General features: G+C 40.3%; 1 protein-coding gene across 1 annotated transcript in view; it reads right to left on the bottom strand.

Annotated features, from left to right (window-relative positions):
- The window catches only part of csmd3b (CUB and Sushi multiple domains 3b), a 318,235-nt gene that overhangs the window by 10,596 nt on the left and 286,213 nt on the right, over positions 1 to 21,426 (bottom strand). Inside the window, exons 54-67 of the mRNA XM_041053205.1 lie at positions 21,171 to 21,344; positions 19,152 to 19,325; positions 14,789 to 14,974; positions 13,826 to 14,011; positions 13,305 to 13,478; positions 9,929 to 10,111; positions 9,611 to 9,787; positions 7,675 to 7,854; positions 6,651 to 6,824; positions 6,261 to 6,434; positions 2,547 to 2,620; positions 1,752 to 1,863; positions 1,471 to 1,650; positions 120 to 179 (exon numbers count right to left, since the gene is read on the bottom strand). Coding sequence (XP_040909139.1) covers positions 120 to 179; positions 1,471 to 1,650; positions 1,752 to 1,863; positions 2,547 to 2,620; positions 6,261 to 6,434; positions 6,651 to 6,824; positions 7,675 to 7,854; positions 9,611 to 9,787; positions 9,929 to 10,111; positions 13,305 to 13,478; positions 13,826 to 14,011; positions 14,789 to 14,974; positions 19,152 to 19,325; positions 21,171 to 21,344 — 2,208 coding nt within the window. The remainder of the gene's footprint in view (positions 1 to 119; positions 180 to 1,470; positions 1,651 to 1,751; positions 1,864 to 2,546; positions 2,621 to 6,260; positions 6,435 to 6,650; positions 6,825 to 7,674; positions 7,855 to 9,610; positions 9,788 to 9,928; positions 10,112 to 13,304; positions 13,479 to 13,825; positions 14,012 to 14,788; positions 14,975 to 19,151; positions 19,326 to 21,170; positions 21,345 to 21,426) is intronic.

Genomic DNA, 21,426 nt, shown 5'->3' with positions numbered 1-21,426 from the left:
GAGCAGAACTGAGCAGAGTGGAAAGGAGCAGAGCAGAATTTATTACATTACAGACTAAACCAGGCCAAAATAGAATAGATAAGCTATCCTGGAATAGAAAAGACTGTATTAGAACTGACCATTTAGTTTTGGGCTGGGAGTTCCTGTTGCCGGTTTCACAGGTTTCTTCTTCTCTCCAGCTACACACATGAAAGAAACAGAGGGTGAAAGATAATGTCCCATTAAAATAAATGAGCAGAGCCATAGGGACACAGTATGAAAAATTATTAAAATATTTTGGTTTGCCTCTTGTTTAACTTACAGGTCCATCAGCTGATGCTTTTAGAAACCAGGCTTACCCAGGGGAGGGTGCACTTTATACTACCAAATTACTAAATTAGAATGCAGTGCTCATTACTATTAGTCACACATGCGCATAATGAGTAAGACCTGTGTTGAAAAGCGTTGCTCAAAATAAACCTCTTTAATGGTTATTTGTAGGCAGAGCAATGTATGTGCATGTTAGATACTTTTAAAAGTGGCCTTAAGACACACTGGGTTTGGCCATTCAGACTAGCTTCTATTATCACTTCAAGATGCAGCCATTGTTGCCAACAAGTAAAGGCAAGCAAGGGAGAGGGTATTTGTCCTAGAATCTCAAATTGGATCAGAAAGCGCTCCAATTTTGAAGGCTACTTCAGGGCAAAAGGGTGGCAGCCTTGGTGGAATGATTTCAGTCTTGAAGCTTGCAGTTTTTCCTTGCACAAAGGAGGCTTCACAACTTCACCTGTTAACATTTCTTGATGAATAAGGCAAAAACTTAAGTTACTTCAAGGATTTTTAGGTGCAAATAGAGCACAAATTAACAATCTACATCTATACTACTCACATACAAAGTAAGATAAAATGTGATGGCAAACATGTCACACTCTCTTCAGTGACTGACATTTACAGTCTGAGGCACTGGTTGACTGGAATAAAACAAAAACAAACATATACGTACATTCCAGTAACTTATGTGAGCATAATACACCACACAACCTATCATTTCCAACAAGCAGCTGTTCCCCTGGTCAATTTAAGTTCGACACGATCAGTCTGTGGCTGTTAGTTCATTGTACGCAGTACATTTGGGAGAATAACGGACTCATGAGGTGTAGCAAATTCATAGCCTCACCTGTGTGGACCAGGCTGGCAAATCTACCAAAAGGGATAAAGCAAGGGATAAAACACCATGGGATATTTTTTATCTTTTTTGTATAACTGCTGCCAGACTCACCACCAGTCCACGGGCTGACCACCCCACCAAGAAATCCCACCTTACTCCAGATGGCAGATCTGTCCTGGTGTGTGCTGACAAAGTGTCCTTGAGCAAGTCACTGCTCAACACTCCTACCTGTTCACTCAAGCTTAATGGCTCTAGATACAATCATTAGTCTAATGCAGCTGACGTAGATATAACATTAAAAAACAAGGAGGCAAATCATTCACCTCGACATATAGGCATCTTTCCAGTCCAAGTGCCATCACTCTTGCAGACTCTGTGTTCAGAACCCCCTGCCAGGAAGTAGCCATGTTGACAGCTGTACACCAAGGTGTAGCCAAAACCAGGCAGATCCATCCCCACCACGTCCACATGGAGCGGGCTCTCTGGCTGCTTACAGGCATGAGCTGGAGGGTGGAGAGGGGATTTGTACACTTGCGTTCGAGTCTGGCACACAGTTAGGATTAATGAGCAGTAAGTTGACAAATTGACAGGATGTATTTCTTACGTATGCACTCAGGTTGTGTCCCACTCCACGTCAGATCAGGCTGGCAGGTTCTAGAGGAAGAGCCCTGAATCAAATGACCTGGCTGGCACTGAAATGACACCACACTTCCCACCTGTACAGAGAGAGGGAGAGAGAATGAGACAAAAGCACACAATCACAGAGAAATAAAGAAAGTTTGAAAAAGTTTTGTTTGCTCCTACTGTTTGTGAAGTAGGAGTCTGAACACCTTCGAAAGACCAGAGGATTGTAACAGAGGAACTAGTGTTGTGCTGGCAAATACCACATACAACAAAATGTTTATTCCAAATTACATAATGTGTATGTTTATCTTGTTTAGAGCGCTTGTTGAATGTGCCTTTGCCTTGCAAGAAATACAGACACATGGACATGTAGATGACTATGCAAATGCAACTACATGTAACATACATGTCATAGATACTGACGGTTGTTATCTAAATCATCAAATCCTGGTAGTAACATTCAGGTTTGTTTCCAGGACACAACACCGGCAACAAATCTACACATGACTTATTTCATTTGACCCAGAGAGCTGAAGCCTCATATAAACTTTGAACTTTACATGCCCCAGAAATACTTAACAGGCCTGCAACTAACATTATTTTCTTATAAATTATTTTCTTAATCTGTTTTTCTAACAAATAACTTCCTCAGTTATGTGAATTATAAAATGTCCATACAAAATTCAGCAATCAGAGGTTCTCTGTTAGTTAGTAAGTTAACCTACTTGAGTATGAAGCTAGCTACAGAGTTAGGTTATCAGAACAGACACATTACCTTGAAACCATAGGTCCGGTTTAAGGAGCCATAGCGTGGCGTTCCTGGGTTATCACAGCTGGTTTTGGTCGGTTCTGAGAAGAAAAGGGCAAGAATGTAAGTAATTACACACATAATCTAAAAGAAAGATAAATTAGCAGTAGCATTATATGTCCTCTCTTAACTCTCTTTTCCTCTCCTCTGTTGTCATGGTAACAGAGGGTTATGTATCACAAGCAGGGCAGCAGGGGGCAGTAGTGCTTTATCAGAAAACGAAGCTGGGCCAGCTCTAAGAGTGTGTGTTGAGTGTGTGTGTGTGTGAGAGTGAGAGTGTGAGTGTGAGTGAGTGTGAGTGTGAGTGTGGCAGGGTCATCAGCATGTAGAGCACATCCTGACGCAGAGCTCGATTCAATACAGCTTCCGAAATGACAGATTCACTCTCCACCCCCACCACCACCACAACCACCACCCCCAACCTCTCCCTCTCTCTTCCTGTACTTCTCTAACTGCCCTCCTCTCTCTCACTGCTTTGTCCTTTTACCTCTCCCCCTCTCTTTCTAACTGCTCCCTCCCTCTCTCTTTCTGTCTTACCATGTTGCTGTATCTCTCTCTGCCACCCCCTCCTCCCTCGTCTGTCTTATTTAAAGAGCAGGCTGCTTCGGCTCAAAACTCATTCTGTTTCAGTCACATATTAATACACACATATATTACATACAGCTGCAATCACATACTAATAAATCACCCACACACTCAACACTGCATTCTCACTTCACTTATATGAAAGAAAAAACAACCACACACACACACACACACACAGAAAGAAGCACTGAGAATCACTCTGTTTGTGTGTGTGCTTGTGTGTGTTTCACAGTCTCAGTCCTAAAAACAATCACGTTGTAGAAGTGAAAGATTTTCCTTAACAATCAGCATACTTACACTATAGCTACTAATTTCCCAGTAGTTACAGATTAAGTTTTTATATCAATTAAGTAAGACTTCAGAGGGTGCCTTATAGTTTTAGATCATCTATTTCACAAGGAGCGTTTTACTTTATAGCTACTGTAAAAGTACTGGGTGCGTGCCTTATCCAGAGCCACGAAGGAACAAAAAGTCAAGTGTCTGTTCGCATTACAAAAGCTCTCATTTATTACAATTCATCAGCATACTTGATGTTTAAGCACCTGTTCTGAATCAGACATGTGAAGTGGTGCTTGAAACATCACGTGTGGTGGTGAGTTGACCCAGTGGGACCATTTGTAATGTGCACTGAATATCCCTTCTCATTTTCTTCTTAATCCCCCGGATAGCAGCAGCTTGTTTGAAGTTGGATGTGGATTCCCGTTTCTGGAAGCCTTTTACTAAATACTGTAAGTTGCAGCGTGTAATGGTGTTGTCTTGCTTATGAGCAAGCACTTTCTCTGTAATTTGTTGAAAAGGGCTTCCCTTTTAAGATTCTTGCTTTTTAGGTCAGACATTTTCAGACATAACTGATTTAACGCTAAATGTTTCACAATGTTTCACTGTACCACCTAGATCTAAATAGGCAATTCAGTAATTATAAGACTACCAAATGTTGGAGACATTGTCCTCAATGTCCACTATATTAGGAACACCTTTACACTGGCTTCTTCATGTAATTATCCAATCAGCCAATTATGTGACAGCATTACAAAGCATTAAACTCATGCAGATACACGTCAAGAGCCTCAATTAATGTTCACATCAACATCAGAATGGAGAAAAAACAGCATTTCAGTGACTTTGACTTTGGCATGGTTGTTGGTGCCAGGCAAGCTGGTTTAAATTCTGAAACTGCTGATCTTCTACATCCGGCATACATGCCACTCTTGCATGGGCATGCATAAATGGCAAGCTACCATCAGTTGCGGTCTGTGTGTAGGCAGTCCTTGCAAATGGCCTTTATAAAATGGGCAAATCTAAATGCTTTTTGTAGGCACTGGGATAAAAACTGAGCCTTTGTAAAAGTGAAAAATGAAAGTGCCACATCTAGTGGGCATCCAGGGTAACAGTAAAACCAATTCCACACTCAACACTGCACAGTTCATTCCCAGAATTATTTGAAGCTAAAACTAAGGACGCGCAAGGTTGTAATCTTCATTCACGCTGTTTTCAAAAGTCAGAATAATTAGGTAAGATAATGATTCTTTCTCACAGCGAAATACGGAGCAGCTTTTATAAGGAACAGTTGCCGATCTGGAAATGATACTTTCTCTCACATCAGAGGAATCCTTTAAGGCTTGTCCTCCTAAGGTTGCCTTTTCATTAACAAGATTGTCTCAGATGAGCCTCCAGTCACTATTCATTATTATTCCAATAAGACTATGTGACTTTAACTTTGACTGAACAGTAGTTGCTCTACACAGCAAACCCTTGAGTAAACTGAAATGTGGCTGTCAACTCCATAATGATGGGTCATTAATTACCACGACCATTAGGCAGGGGAATATCAGACACCAGTCCAGGCTCCCTGGTGAGCTGGCATAAACTAAATCATGTGTTTCATAGGTTACAAACCCACAGAAATATTCAGTGAGGAAAGTAAACACATTAACAACAAACAAAATAATATTAATCAAAAGAAAACCTATGTACAGCAATGGGACAACATTAAAAGGAAGTCTGTAATACTATGCTTTGATATGTTATTTAAAAGAAGATACTTATTTTCCCTCCTGAGGAATCTCATTCAAAAGTCTGGGGTCTCTAGTGGACCAACCATCACCGCCTTTTAATTTTAACCCAGACTTTGAAGTGCACAAGACACCCCTGCCTGAGGATACCAGGCTGTGCTCCAGCTCATGTGGGAATGAATGATTGATGATGAAGTCAGGAACTATTAAAAAGTAATCAGTAAAATCTTAAATCAATTCTTGGTGGAGGTTAAAAGCCTTGATACTGTATTCTGAACAAGTTGGAGAGTTAGTTGAACAACATAATACTGGGGAACTGTCTTAACTTATGAATTTATTCAGAAGTACAGTCCCAAGGTTTTGACTTGTATATTTTAAGCTCGGTGAAGAACTATAGGGCTGAGCATCGAATCTCAATACTTTTTTGGTACTGACCAAAATTTATTTGTAGCCTCAAGAATTGAAAATTGTTCAGCACGAAAAGCTCGCATTCACTGTTGGGTCAGATTCATGATCATGTTTACTTATTCTCTCATCAGCTCGATCACGATTTAAATAAAAATGTTGCTATTTATGAGCTGATTATAATCATGTCTTATGATTATAAGACAACGTTCTTGTGTGACTGTTTCCGTTTATATAGCATTTGACATGTTAAAACGTTGTCCTCTTTTGTTGAATGAAAAAGGAGTTTTGAAAAAAAAAAAGTTCTTATTTTTCAAAAACGCATAGTTTTGTTATCAGTATGGAAAAATTTCCACCGAGACCCAGAGTCATTTTCAGCATGAGTTCTTGCATGAGGTTGAGTAATCACATGAGCATGAAGATTGAAGGGGACCTAAAGTTAATTTTTGTTGGCCAACATAGAAAACAGTGCACATAAACAAAAAAACAAGTTTATCAGCCTTTCCTTAAGAAAAATAACATACCGTACCAGGCAAATTTTCTAGCTGATTATTACAAGCTGCGTGAACAATTTAGTTGAAGGGAGTACTCCCAAAAATATTTGGATAATATCTTTCATTTGTAAAATGGGCTCCCTGTGTTGTCTGGTTGCCAAGTAAATATAAATGAATAAAATTACCGATACAGCGTGGCTGCGTCCCACTCCAGGCACCGTCGCTTTCACAAAGTCTGGTTGCTGTGCCAACCAGAATGAGAGGTGGAGCACAGCTGAAGGACACTTCTGATTGATAGATGAAACTTCGTCCCTCCCTGAAACCACCAACTGGAGTACCTGGGTCACCACAAAACTTGGCTGCAGACAGACACACAAACACACACAGCCGCACACAATCCTATTTCAGTATACGGTGCTAACAATATTGAAAAGCACTCACTTTTTTGTGTAGCTCAAGGACGTATTTTGATTTTGCTTCTAAATGTAATTGATGAATAATAACAGGCAGTTCATGTGCTTGTGCCAGGTTAAATGCAAGTGTGCTGTATACGTGGAGGTGGTGTGTGCACTTACGTAAGCACTGGGGCAGCATGCCGCTCCAGGTGCCATTGGCCACACAGGTCAGGACAGCGGGGAATGACAGCTCATATCCAGGTGAGCAACTGTAACTGACGCTGCTGCCCCATTCAAAGTCACTACCCTGCAGTACCCCATTGCTGATGGCAGGGGGAGCCAGGCAGGTCACCGCTGGGATGGAGGGAGAGAGGGGTTGGGAAAGAGAGCGAGGGAAAAAAATAGCATACATCCAGTTTTTAGTAGCTCCAGGCAATGCTGCTGCCTTACTTAACATCACTGCCCTGTAAACTGAATGACAGCTGTAGAGGGAGGGAGACTGGTTAATTACAACACCAGTTTCAAATACTGATTGTAAAATTAGTTTAGAATTTTATTGCTATTAAAATTTACCAGTGTAAATAGTTGTGAGATACTCTCGTCTGGAAAGACTTTCAATCAAGTCCAGTAATAGATAGAGTTTAAACTAATTACAGCAATTCTGAGCTGTTACATGTGACTCATTCAGTATTATCTGATTTGTTTGTATTTATTGTTTTCCCTCACAGAGGCTCTCACTGCTAAGTGAGCAGAATCCGCTGTCAGTCTTTAAATAGCTGGGGTGATACAAGGGTTTATGTTGGATTTAGAGGTCACTCGTGAATACAGTAGTTGTACTGTACTGGGCAGTTTACCAGTATTATTACTACACTTTTACAGTATGATTACTATTTTATTTGTTTACTTGTACAATACAAGTAATGTAACAGGCTAACATTTACCAGTATATGTCCTTTCCCTGCATGTTTACCCCCTTACTCTAACCTGTTTAGTGAAATTAAATGTACGCGTTGCAGAAAGATCTGCTAAGAAATTAATTATTTGTGTTTAATACAGCTCTGTATAACTAATGAAACATGGCAACAAATAGTTCTCCCTTATTGTGTCTACTTTTACATATAGACATTTATTATATGAATACTCATTGTAAGGGTTACAACAACTGCACAAGTGTTGTTGCTGAGTGGTTTGATAATTCACTTACCTGTACAAATGGGCATATTCCCACTCCACGTCCCATTTTGGGTGCACGTCCGTACAGGTGATCCATCCTCCTCCATTCTATATCCTGGTTGGCACTGGAAGGAAACATTCTGACCGATTGTGAAGTCTTCTCCATAGCGGAGGCCGTTAGCCGGAACACCTGGATCCCCACAGTTTATCACTGCAGAGAAAGGTTGGACAGGATTGGAGTGGGAGACGTGGAATGAAGATTAGGTTCACTGCTCAGATCAAGCTCATGCAATAGCACAGGATATTTGGAATTTTAATTTGCTTATTACTCCTGCATATGTTTTATAGGTATAGGTTCAAGGAATGGAAAAAGAATGACAGGGAGTCAAACAAGGTGACAGAGGAAGCAAAGAAATGGACAGAGTGGTAGTGAAAGACTGTATGTTGCTCAATCTTTTTTTTAATCACTGTTTTTCAAAATGTGCTAGGCCTAGAGAGGACCGTCTGATAAATAAACATCAGAATGGCAAAGTTCAAGATTAAGTCTATGACTGGCAGAAGATTTTGTCTCAGGAAACCCAAAGTTGCAGTGATTCAAGAAGCAACCTGACTAGAACTGCATATTTATTTTTAATACCTACTTAGTATACTTGTCTAAGTTTAATTTTGTGGACATTGAGTCACGACACTGACCCTTGAAAAACTTAATTTCTGCTATTTTTGCAGTAACTAATAACTATCTAAAGTACTTTATCTAGAAGTTGAAATTGTGGAGATTGCAGTGGATAGTTAATCTGTAATCGACCTGTATGGCCTCTTCGCACTCCTTTATGGCCGTCACTTCTCATGAGTGAAACAACAGTGATATTAAAAATGGCCGAGGTTGTCCTGGGACTCTTTTAAGGAGCATTAGGAATCCCCTGACTGTACTTATGAAGCGATGTCCTTCATAGTCTAATAGGCAGTTTAAATGCTTTTAAACCCACCCCAGATACTGTCATGCCTGTTAATAGATGCAGTGCAATCTACTGTAAAAGCCATTTCATTTAAGTCAGAGATTCTTATAAACTTTTTTCTTTCCAGGACCCCATATTTAAGATTTTTTGGTTTCTCAGCATTTCTATCTCGGTGCCCCGTACTGCAGAATATTATAAAGATTATTTCTCTGCATAGTGCATTAAAGTAAGAAATGTCACTGAAAATTGGAAAACAATAAAATACTATTAGGGCTCGCTTCATGTGGGGCCACAAGAAAGGTGAAGTTCACTTTGGGGACACGATGTTGAAATGGTAATTTGTTGTGAATGTAAAGTGTTACTCCACTGGTGGCTGTTGCATTTTTCTTTATTGCCATGCAAACAAGCAGATTTTTTAGTCTGTGTAACATGTAGCACTGATTAACACTTGCTCCAACCATAGCTTTGAACACATTTCACATAGGAACAGAATGTAATATTTTATGGTTATTTACTCTGGGGAATTTTCTCACAGAGTTCAAAAAACAAATTAGCTAAAGTAAACAACGATCAAGGTTATTCATGTCACTCTACAAAGTCTGGCACAGGAGGGTGAAGATTTGAGGCTGATTTCATTACTCAGACCTATACTGACACAGAATAATTTAAAACAAGGCATAAAATAGGGTCGCAAAAAGCCTGGAAAGGAAACCTTACAATCATGCGTTGGGAATTCAGTGATGTTTATGGGCTGCAGACTAGATGTCATTGCAAAGCAAGGATTTAATGCTCTGATTATATATAGTAAGTGATACATAAAGCTGGAAATTTGCTCTTTAGCTTCCAAGACACCTCGTAAGTTCATACTCATAATAAGTATCCAACAAAAATGCATCCTTATTATGAGTAGAGAACTGAATTTATGTATTGGAGTGTCAGATATTGTTAGATTGTCTATACATAGATGTATCAGTCTGTTAACTAGCTCTCGACATACAGCAGGTAACTTACTGGTGCAGTTGGGTTGTACTCCTGACCATGTGCTGTTGGCCTGACATTGCCTAGTGGTAGCGCCAGTGAGCAAGTAGCCATCCATGCAGGAGTAGATGACGGAGTGAGAAAATGTTGTTCCATCCAAACGATATACTCTTCCATTACTGGGAGTGCCAGGGTTACCACACTGGACAGCTGGGAGGAAGAATGAGAGAGAGAAAGCAATGAGTTTCAGCTATATGACTATACATTTTTAGGAGACTGTGCAGTGCATGGATGAATCTATAACTGGGTCACTGTTAAGGTGGTCGATTTAGAATTAAACTTTTTTCCTACGTTTACAGAAGGGCTGCGTGCCGGACCAGGTCCCATTAGGGAAGCACATCCTCTCTGAAGAGCCAATCAGATCGTAGCCCTCCGAACAGCTGAAGTAGACCTTGGAACGTATCCTGAAATCTGTTTGTTCCCTCGAACCATGGGAGGGAATGCCAGGATCGCCACAAGAACCAGCTGTGTCGCCTACAGAGACAGAAAAAAAGAAGACAGAGTTAGGTCCCCGACTTCAAAACTAGAATCCTCACAAACAATCTGCATCTTCTACAAAGCCACAATGCTCTTCAAAACTTAATGGATCAAATTAAAAATCGAAATAGAGAAAAGCAGAGGGGGAAAATGCAGTGTGAGGTAAATATTTGTTTCCATTTTTAATATAGATTGCAATCTCATGGTGCTCGAGTGTGAAATCTCTGTTTACAAATAGAAGTGGACCGCACACAAATGTTGGTGACAAGGTGCATATGCTCGCCCTAAGAGTGTATGTGTGCATGTATGTGTGTAAGTGTACTGATGGGTAGATGGGTGGCAGGGTGTGTGTGTGTGTGTGTGTGCGTGCGTGCGTGTTTTGTGTGTGTGATCCTCGCTCTGCCCTTGTGGAGCTGCCTGGTCAGCAAATTCTGCCTGACAGACAGAGCACGCTCTTGGGAGCACACACACACACACACACGCATACGCACACACACCCAAATGCACGGGCCCGGACAAATATATTGCTAGCCAAACATTTTTGGTCACTATTGCCTATTTTGTTAATGGTCTAAAATTTGCATTGGTTTGAGTGTGCATATAATAAATGTCACAACCTGATTAATTAGTTTTGGATAGTTAGCAGACCACAGGATGAATATTTTTTTACCATTTTTACTATAATTTTAAATTTACTAACTTCATTCACATCCATTATCGACCATTAATTCAAAGTATGCAACAAAACAGTTCTGTGTGATAAACAGCTACCGTAAGAACTTCCCAAATGTACTTGCAATGTTTTTATGATTTCTTCCTTGTACTTTTGACAAATAACCTAATTTTATTTGGGCTCTGTTTGTACTATACTGCAAATATCTAGAGGCTTGTTGCTAAATTGAGCTTACACATACCCAAAGACACAACACATAATAACATAACATCCTTTGTAATGCCTCAGGATTTCTTAGATGTAGCTCCCCCTGTTGATGTCTCAACAGGGGGAGCAACCAATCCACCTGATGTCACTGGTGCAAACCTGTGTGTGTCTGTGTGTGTATGAATGTGTGCACACGTATAAGTTTCCATGGTGTGAAAACTAATCTCTGTCGTTTCCCTCAGGTGACTTTGGAACAACCACCGACCGGTCACACACATTCATCTGCACACACAAACAAACACACATGACAGAAATATTTGGGTGTTGACTCGCTGGGATAAATTCAGGTGTTGCTGAGCTGGAGCTCCTTTGCCCAGGCCTACAGAAGTTCTCATAATGCAGGACGAGAAAAATTACTAGGCTATAACATTCTCACTCGTCTGATCCAAGGACTTGCTGCAGGAAGTCGAGCAGGGAGTCGTGGGAAGACTAATGAAACTTGAACATGATGTAGTTTCTTATAAAATACGTTTTTTAAGTAGCGGCCACTCAGACGGTAATAACCAAAGATTAAAGTAGTACTTTTAGGAAACACACTTATTCACGTACCACTGTCCCTTAAATATGAAGCTACAGCCAGCACCCAGTAAACAACAAGCGTGGCTCTGTCCGAAAAAATCTACCTTATTAACACATCATACCTAATTTGTTAAATCTGTACAAAGGCCTAAGTGTAATTTTTTTTTCTGGAGTCTATGCTATTTTCCTGCTAATCACATGGTAATGACAAGACCCCAGAAATCACTAATGTCCAGAAGGCCTGACCAGTAAATAAATATTTAACTTGTGTGGCTATACAAGGCCTTCTTGTTTATCTTGTTTATTTTTCCATTTCTTCTTCTTCTTCTTTTTTTTAAATATATATATATATGATACTTGAAATGTTTTCGCTTTTGAATTTCAAGTTGTTGGTTAATAAGTTCTCAACCAGACCAAGGCTCGCAGCATTCAGCATTCAAGTCAAACCCCAAATACTCATTCATGTTAAATCTGACTCCAGGCAAAGTCTGGAAAACCTGTAAAAATGGCCAAAACAAGTTTGTCAAAACAAATAATTCTAAATAAGGTAAACATGACAGGAATTTGACTTAAGGCTTCAGGTCTTGATATAGTAACCACTATAACTACTTGGTTGAAATATGTATAATGTATTAATGACTCCTGAAATGCTGATGTGGTAACATAATGTCAAATCAGAAACACAATTTGCTTATCAACAGTCACAGAGCAGAGTTGCGGAGCTAGCACTGCTGCCATAAGCCAAACCTTTATCTCTGCAGAGTTCTGGTACAGGCCTGCCAGGAACAGTGAGTCACTGTTTCTTAAACTATTACCCTCCATAAACCTGTGGCTCCCCTGGACAATTGCTGTAAATAACAATGTATTCTTAGTCAACTCGTCTGGAATGTGTTCTCAGTCAGTTTGTTATGTAAGTGGCAGCTGGGAGCCTCTCATTCGGGAGAGCCTTAATCATGCCCCCAGCCAGCCAACTGAGAACTTAGACGGGTTGTTAATACAACCCGTGGCATGGAAGGTCATCATGGCTTTATGTCTAGAGAGAATCTAGCTTAATAAGTGTTGAGATATGCATATACAGTAAATCCAGCAGGGAGAAAATAAGCTTGAATACACCAGTTTACAGAACAATGGCAGTGGTGCATCTGCAGTACACAATATTCTCTTAAAATTTACTCACCAGGCAAAGACAATACAGCTGATGCTGGAGAAAATTAAGATTTTAAATGTGTTAATATTGTATGTAAAGAACATCTATACATCATTATCCTTATCAGTCCTTTCCCTCATGAGGTCAAAGAGTAGTTTAGGGAGAAAAAACTGTTAAGACAACCATAAAATAGGTTTATAAACTGGTGAAATTATATTAAGAACAGTCCCTTATCAGAACAGAATGGCACATGGCTACAGGTCCAGGGCTGTGGTGTGTGTGCGTGTCTTTAGGGGGAGGTTATGCTCCACAGCTCTTTTAACGGACAGATACTGATATATTCTCTTTTCATGTGCCAACCTTGTCCTCTATCTGTCCATCCAACCCCCCCATTATCCCTCCGACAGAGTGCAAAAGGGTTAATAAAGCGTGCGGGCAGGAAGGCATGAAGTGCTCCACACTCTGTTGAGTCTACATGTTTTAAGATGTCTCGTATTTCATCTGCAACTCCTATCTATCTATCTCTTCTTCTGATAGCGAGAACTTTAAAGTCTGTATATTCAATAGAGGTTAAAATTGGTTACCAGAGCAGAAGGGCATAGGGGCACTCCACATCCCATTGAGCTGACAAGTCCTGGATGATTCTCCTTTCAGCTGTCTTCCGCCCAGACAGGAGTATCGAACCGTTGAACCAAATGTAAACTTATCTCCGCTCAGCACACCATTGGGGGGAGAGCCAGGATGACCACAATCTACAACTAGAGGCCGAGAGAAAGGGAGAGAGAGAGAGAAAGAGAGAGAGAGAAATGGAGGGAGGATAGACAGCTTGTTTCGACTCGACACAGCTTTGTGAGAAGAGCTGTAGTGACCGCTGTCACACAGCTTCAGAAACAAAAAGGTACGAGTAGGATTAGGGATGAAGACAATGTTACAGGGCAGGGAAAGAAAAACTGCTTGCTGGAATTTGTGACACTTGAAAATAAGACATGACAATTAATAAAGAGACACAATGTCATAATATTTCTAATATATTCTAGATAGGATCCAAATTTGCTGTTTCTGTCCCGTAGATCAAACTGTTGAACCAAGGAAGGATCATACTAACCTATACATTCAGGAAGGGGTTTGTCCCATTGCCCAGTAGGCTGACAGGTCAGTACAGGTGACCCAAACAGGTAATACCCTGGGTTACAGTCGTAGAAAACCACGGTGCCAAAGGTGAAGTTACCATGCTCTATTTTACTCTGCCGAATGGAGTTGGCTGGGATGCCTGGATCAGAGCAATTGACCACTATACATAGAGAGACACAGAGATGGACACACACAAATAAACAGAGATAGAGAAGTATGTGTTAATTGGCATGAACCAGAGAGGGCCATTTCTCTTCCCCCTCTTCTTTTGCCCAACGTTTTTACACTGGGATTAGAAAATAAACTGTAAAATAACATGGGGCATAATTAGGAGTATAGGAGTGAAGCTGGAAGAAATGACGAGAGCTGGTGTTTAAAAAGGTTAATATGGTGAATGGTAAGCGATGATCGGTGGTGGCAGGTTTCTGTGTCCCGGATCCAGCACCCACACAGCGTAATGGCTTGTTATCATTATGCTGCATTTTTAATTTTACTCAGATCATTGGCACTTCATTCTGTAAACTGGGCAGAATGCCGATAACTTGTGTACAAACTCATACGAGCAACGCTACCCCTGTTGCTGTGATTGTTAGAGAACAATCAGGGCTTGAGATTTATGTTTCACTGGAAAGAAAATGACATTCTTGAGGCTGGAGCCAGGGAAGGGTTAGAGGGATGCAGAGTATTAAATCTACCTCAAAACTTCATTAAATTAAAGAAATCGTCTAAAAAATATATGTTAACACCTCTGTCGGTAATACAGGGTTCAGCGTTTTACACTGAATGAAGTTAGAGGTAGAATTGAGCTGAAATGGCAAGGGTTGGGGTGAATAAGGATGGTTGAGATATGAAAAGGCTGAAAGGGTAAATAAAGATAAGAGCTGCGGTGGTATTAAAGGTTAGGGGGTAAATAAGGTTAGGGGTGAATACACTTAACTTTTCTCCCCACCTTTACACGTTGGGGGCGGGTGGCTCCACTGACGGTTGGCCTGGCACTGAGCGCGTGCAGGCCCCTCCATTTCATAACCCCGATTACAAACAAAGCTGACCACGTCATTGAGGTTGAAGCCGTTTCCCGCTGTACGACCATATATGGGACTTCCTGGATGGCCACAGCTGATTGCTATAGGGAAGACAGTGTGAATCAAGGATATATACTTATGCACAGATTTCTTATTACACTTTCTATAAGTCTATCTGAGAACAACAAATTCAATGCTTTAAAAGACAAGAGTGGCATCATACTTTGTGACTTCCTGACCCTGTCTGAAGCACTCACACCAGCCTTATCTTTTAATAATTTAGAAGGTGAATTTATTGTATGATGGAAGTCAAAAGCACAGGGGAACTGGTGAGGAGCTCACAGAATACATCTGACTGGTCATTGCTGGATTGATGAAAAGTCCTTTCTGTGTTGACAGCATATTTCTTTAACAGTCATGTATTTCCAAAGACATTCATGATATATAATTTAGCTGTAACCAAAGAGCAAGTTATTGGAGACTGTGATTTTGTTGTTGTTTCTGGTTCCTGGGTGAATGTCTCTGTAGACATATCCAGCAGAGTTATTTCAGCAGTCAAAGCCACATCATTGCAGCTGACCACTGATGTGATTTAGATGTGAGTCTATTTTGTAAACGTTCTGGCATTTCATAACCCACTGCTTCATTTTTTCATTAAATTGCAAAAATCTAATTCCGTATGATTTCTTCTTGATGTGAAAGCCACAAAAAAATGTATGAGCTGAACCAGACCTGAAGTACAGAGGCTACCGAGTTCGCTGCCTAGAAAAAGCAGAGATTTGGACCAATTATCCACCTTTCCTACAGTAATTCATAAATACTTGTGAGAATGTCAGATTTGCAGAGGAGACATAGCTGGTGTCCCAATTTAGGGTCATTATTTTGGAAATATTAGGTTTCACCAACTTCTGTGTTAGCACTGGCTGTCCTCTGTTTGCCACTGTGCATCATAATTATTCACCCTGTTAACTTTATTCACTGGGGCTACTTAGAAGTTTGTGTGCGTCCCTTGTCCTCATTGTGCTGACAACGTGTTTTGATGTTTGTGTAAACAGACGGTTTACACTTACTGCCAGCCCCTCTCTCATCTGCCTCTCAAACTCTGCCCCTTTAAATGTGCTGCTTTACAGGAAGGAGAGGAGGAGAGGACCAGAGTAAAAGAAACTAGGAAAGATGCAGAATAGGTGGGTAAAGAAGTGAATGAGAGAGAGAGAGAGAGAGAGAGAGAGAGAGAGAGAGAGAGAGAGAGAGAGAGAGAGAGAGAGAGAGAGAGAAAGAGAACAGCTGAGGTGAGCCGAGGAGAAATGATGAAGACGAGAGAAGACGGAGGAGAGAGGATAAGAAGCCAAGGTCTTCTTTTCAGTTGATCAGTGGGAATCAGAAGTTTGTTTGCATGCCTAAGATACAAATTTATCTGACACCGTCAGCATGCCCTGCAGCTACACACACGCACGCACACACATACACACACACACACATCATAGGCTCATCATCATTCTCTGTTTGTGTCTCTAAACAAGAGCCTCTCATCTCCATAATTACAGTATAATTTGGCTGTAAAATGATTTCCCTCAATAACTCCTGCATGAATAACCTCAATAAAAACAACATAGCACAGAAACACTCTCAGATACACAGATGGATACACACACTATTCTATCCGCATAGACACAGATACACGCAATACACATACATACACCAAAACATGTCTAATATAATAATAATAAAAAGTCCCTATATTGAACTTTTCTTTTTGTTATAAGGGTCATAGTCAAAAGCAATTTCAAAGAGGAAATACATTCCTTTTCATACCCCTTCTACTCCAGAAATGTAGTCACCCTGTCACCACCTCTGCCTTTTAAACATGGTTCTAATTTTGTGAACAAATGGACTGTCTCCTTTGGGAAAAGGCGTTTATAATTGGCTTGAGGTGGCACTCATCATCGCCACCTTAAACTGTGCCCAGTTGCTGCCTAAAAACATTTAAGACGCTCACAGCAAGTCACCAATTTTAGAGGATTTTCACAGTAGCCTGGACACGTCAGAGCCTTCTGTTTTATCCTCAAGCCCAGCTATTTATCTCATCCAGACCACACTAGCAGTTGGGCCCTCTGGCCTTTTACATAAGACTGCTGGTGTGAATCTGCAGCACCTCAGGACTATTGGGTGAACACAGCAAGAAAGGGTTATTTCTGAAAATGCTGGCTTTACTCGATATGGAATCACTCGAATAAAATGTTTAGTCTATATGACTTTACTTCAGTTTTTCTAATTTGGACTTTTCCACCCTTGAATGAAATTTAACTGGGGTTTATCAGCTCTACCAGACAAACTCCCTTGGTGGAGACCTTGGTGTTGTGTTCATACACCAACCCAAAATGCCCATAATATGTAAAAGGAGAAAATCTATTTAAACTTTTTTTTTTTTTGCAGAGATTTTTATCAGGGATCTGAAACCATCACAACGTTTTAGAGGTCGTATAGTGGTGAGCAAGGGATGACTCATGTGGAGTCACTTGACTCAGTCCTAAAGCTACAAGTGTGAAATAGAAAAACAAATCTGCAGTTGTGGAGTTAGCCCACTTCTCATCTCTGTTTGAGGCCAACAGCTCGAGGCCACATCGGCTACAACTTAGCACGACACACCCGCATCTTCAACCAAACCGTCGGCAGCCGAGTTGCATTGTGAGTAATGTAAGCAGCAGGTTTTGACAAAGAACACGAATGACTAGACTAAAAAGTACAACATCTCTGGCTCTACTGTATCAATTTTAATAAGCTTTCTAAACTGTCCATCGTGAGTCCAACAATGTTATAGGAATACTAAATCAGTGGAGGATTTTTAATTGAGAGTGATATTCTACTGCTCTTCTATGCTCTTCAAACGTTTCATGCTGTAGGTGTGCAATAACAAAGAACCCTGGCTTCAAATGTAATTTTGTTTTACTTTATGTTTATGTTTTGTTTTCACTGTCTCTTCATTCACAGTCTGCACTGTGACCAGGTTGTGATTAACAGACAGAAAACAATTTCTATATTAATTAAATAATTCTACTGCGCGCACACACGCACACGCACACACACACACACACACACACAATTGCACAAACCCCAAAGGGTAGTTTCCAGTTAGTATTCTCTGAATTCTTATTTTTGTTATCACTGAACCACAACAAAGACATGACTGCAGGTGTTTTTTTAATGATGTGCTAGATCACATCACATCCAAGGCTACACCCCTGATTTAGTTATTTCCCATCGATTGAGTCTACCTTGTGCTACTGTAAAGGACGTTTCTGTCATTGACCATCAATGTGTTTTTAATTCAAATTTCACGGAAGCTAAAGATCTATTTCATCTGCTCTTCTCAGCTGTTATCAACGAAAACCATGTTATTATGTCAAAAGAACAATTGGATTTTATCAAACAGGACTTGGTGAATCCAATGCCAATTCCACTGCAACACATTAAAAATATTGTATCACATAGCAGATCTCAATTTGTTAAACATTCAGTGTTTTTCCATTGGTATGCCTCCAAAGTGATTTGCAAGATGTATGATAATAATTCTTCAGCTCCACAGTCAAATAAAAAGTGTAAAATCCAAATGAAAGTGCTGAGCACTTAATCAAAACTTTATTTCCAAATTTCCTCTATTTGAAAAGACTTTCATATCTTGCAAGGTGTAGAATCTTTCAAAACCCTTAATGAATTTGACTGCAATTTTGGCTTTTCTTTAACATATTTCTCTATGCTATGCTAGAAGATTTGCAAATCCTGATCACAAAACTCCACATAGTCCATTTTATGTCCCGCTATTGATCCTCTGCAAGCACGCACGTACACGTGCATGCGCACACGCGCACGCACACGCACACACACACACACTTTGACTGCAGAAATCAATGGCTAATTTCCTCTATTTTCCTGAATTCGTATTTTGTTATCACTGGACCACATTCACATTGTGCCTGTGTTACCATAACAAACAGAAGATGTTGAAAAGTCATAGATCAGCAGATATAACACATTAAGAGACATGACTGTCTTAGAACGGTCGTGTGTGTGTGTGTAAGCGCGGGCTTGGAATCATCCTGTTTCTACAGTTCACACCATGTGTGAGAACTTTGCTGTCAGTATGTGAGTCTTTGTATTTTGATGAACAGAGAGGCAGCAGTCTAGACCACGGGTTGTCCTGGATACAATTATATGCAGTAAGGGGTTTGTTAGTTTAATTTGTTAGTTAGAGGTATGTGTGTGCATGTGTGTTCTCCTTACGTATACAGACGGGCAGCTGTCCAGACCACTGGTTGTCTTGGAGACAGATTCGAACCGATGAGCCTATTAGTCGAAAGCCAGGTAGACACTGATACACGACCGTATCACGGTAACCAAAGTTCTCCCCGATCACCTGGCCGTTCACAATGCCTTCTGGGATTCCACAGTGACCAGCTGAAAGAGAGACACGGACAGAAACACAGGGGGACATGGGACTCAGGCTGAGAGTAACAGTGTGAAATGTTGTTGTACTGACTTGTTGTAAACTATCTTCATTACTAGTTTTTACTAGTATCTATATCTAGTTGTTATCCATCCCTAAAATTCCAGGTCTTGGCCCTCCAATACAAAGCATTAAAAACAGACCAATAGACATAAAAAAAAATCATCCTTGTATCCGTAATTCTAAAAGAATTTTTGAAAACAAATTGCTCTGTTTTACCTTGTGCCTATTTTATTTACTTGCTTTTACTTACTAACTTTTGTTGTCCTGCAGATGTGCATATATTTCAGAATTGTATTATACTTTACAGTCTTATTGTACCCATGAGCTTCAGTACCCAGGGTTCAGCGGGTTATTTTCATGGATACAAAGACACTATCAGCAAAAACAAGACTGGGAGTTATAAACACACCCTAAGGATTTAGCTGGCTCGAGAGGCAGTTTGTTGCCTTGATGCGGGACATTAAAATTTTGAACATCTGCTGAAACTTTTTTTGCAAGAGTGTGAAAAGTAGGCAATTGCAGCTTGAAACCTGTTTTATATATAAGACGTGACTGTGAGCAAATACACACCATGAAAAGTGGGTTAACAACAAGGACTCACAAAATATCAGAGGCTCTGTGACAAATTGGATCACCTTTCAATTACAATGAACAGCTCAGTCACCCCCTGCAACATTTCCACAGCTGCGTCACTGTTCTCTGCAATATCTTCCAAAGCATCTAACTTTTAAATGAAGATGCCCTTGTTCTTTTAAAGAATCAGACTTTACCTGGTGACAGCTAGCCAAACAGATATTTGGGCCTCTTAAATCCCCTAATCAGATTCATTCCCAAATGTCTGACTGATGCACAATGCTAATGCAAGATGTTTTAAAAGGCGTTTAGAAAAAAAAGAGTAGAAACGTGTATTTTCTGTTCTCAGACTCTGGAATGAGTATTGATTTCATTCTTTACAGTAGATAAAAACCTGCAGGGTCCCTGGTGTCAGCGAATGCTAACAATTCAAAGACAGTCAGGGATGTGGGAAGAGAACAAGAAGAGAAAAGGTTGCCTCATATCACCTGCCATTTCATATTGTCTTTGAGGTGTTGATTACTGGAGTTAAAGGGCATTACTCATGTGAATAACATTCTTTGCTTTATTGAATATGTTGCAGAAAGTTATGTGTTGAAGAAAGAAAATTAGTTAGAAACTGTGCAGGATTACATTCTAAATAGGCAAATTAAGTACAGTAAAAGCCAGTTTTGTTTTGAATGATAATAAGAAAAGTTATTGAATAAAAATGCTGTTTATAGCATTTTTTTGTGGGGGGCCTAAATTTATTTATTTTTTTGACAGAATCATGCCTCCTCATCAGTCTGGGTTAAGTTACATTGAACTTTTTCTTTAGAAAATGCATCTCATATCCCCCTCAGCCTGTGAAGTATTCTGGGAAGCGCTGTTTCGACTGAGGTTTCGTGGAGAAGTGACAGCACCATGTCATAACATCTGTTACCTCTGGCTGGCACACTGACAGAAGAAAGTAGCTGTTTTTTTCCGGCTTATATAAAAAAAGAACATTCAGAATGAATTTAGGAAGTGCACAGCAGAAGCTTGCGTGTGATAGTTTTGATTGTGAGGCGGATGAGGCCAGAGGGAAGCAGCTGTGCAGCCAGATGAGAGGTGTAGGGCACATACCTACTTTTGATACCTGTTCTCATTAGATTGACTTGAAAATTCACATCTTTCACATCCATACGGTGCCTAGAAATACTGTATGTTTGAATACATTACTAGATCTAGCAGTTATATACCTAAACATCGCGTTTCCGTTCCACTCCAAAGCCCGGATGACAGGCACTCTCTGACAGCTGACCCCACCAGCATGAAGCCAGGATCGCAGGTAAAGATGGCTGTAGCACCAAATGTTGTCTGAGTACCAATCTTCTTCCCATAGGGTGGAGATGGCAGCTCTCCGCAGGAGATAACTGAAACACACAGTCAGACACAAGCAATCTAAAAGCAGTTGTGCACAAATTTAACAACAAGATAATTTGGGAAGCTGGAAGA

The sequence above is a fragment of the Toxotes jaculatrix genome, chromosome 13 (genome assembly GCF_017976425.1).
Source record: "Toxotes jaculatrix isolate fToxJac2 chromosome 13, fToxJac2.pri, whole genome shotgun sequence".
Taxonomy (NCBI): Eukaryota; Metazoa; Chordata; class Actinopteri; family Toxotidae; genus Toxotes; species Toxotes jaculatrix.
This window is presented reverse-complemented; position numbering and strand designations above follow the sequence as displayed.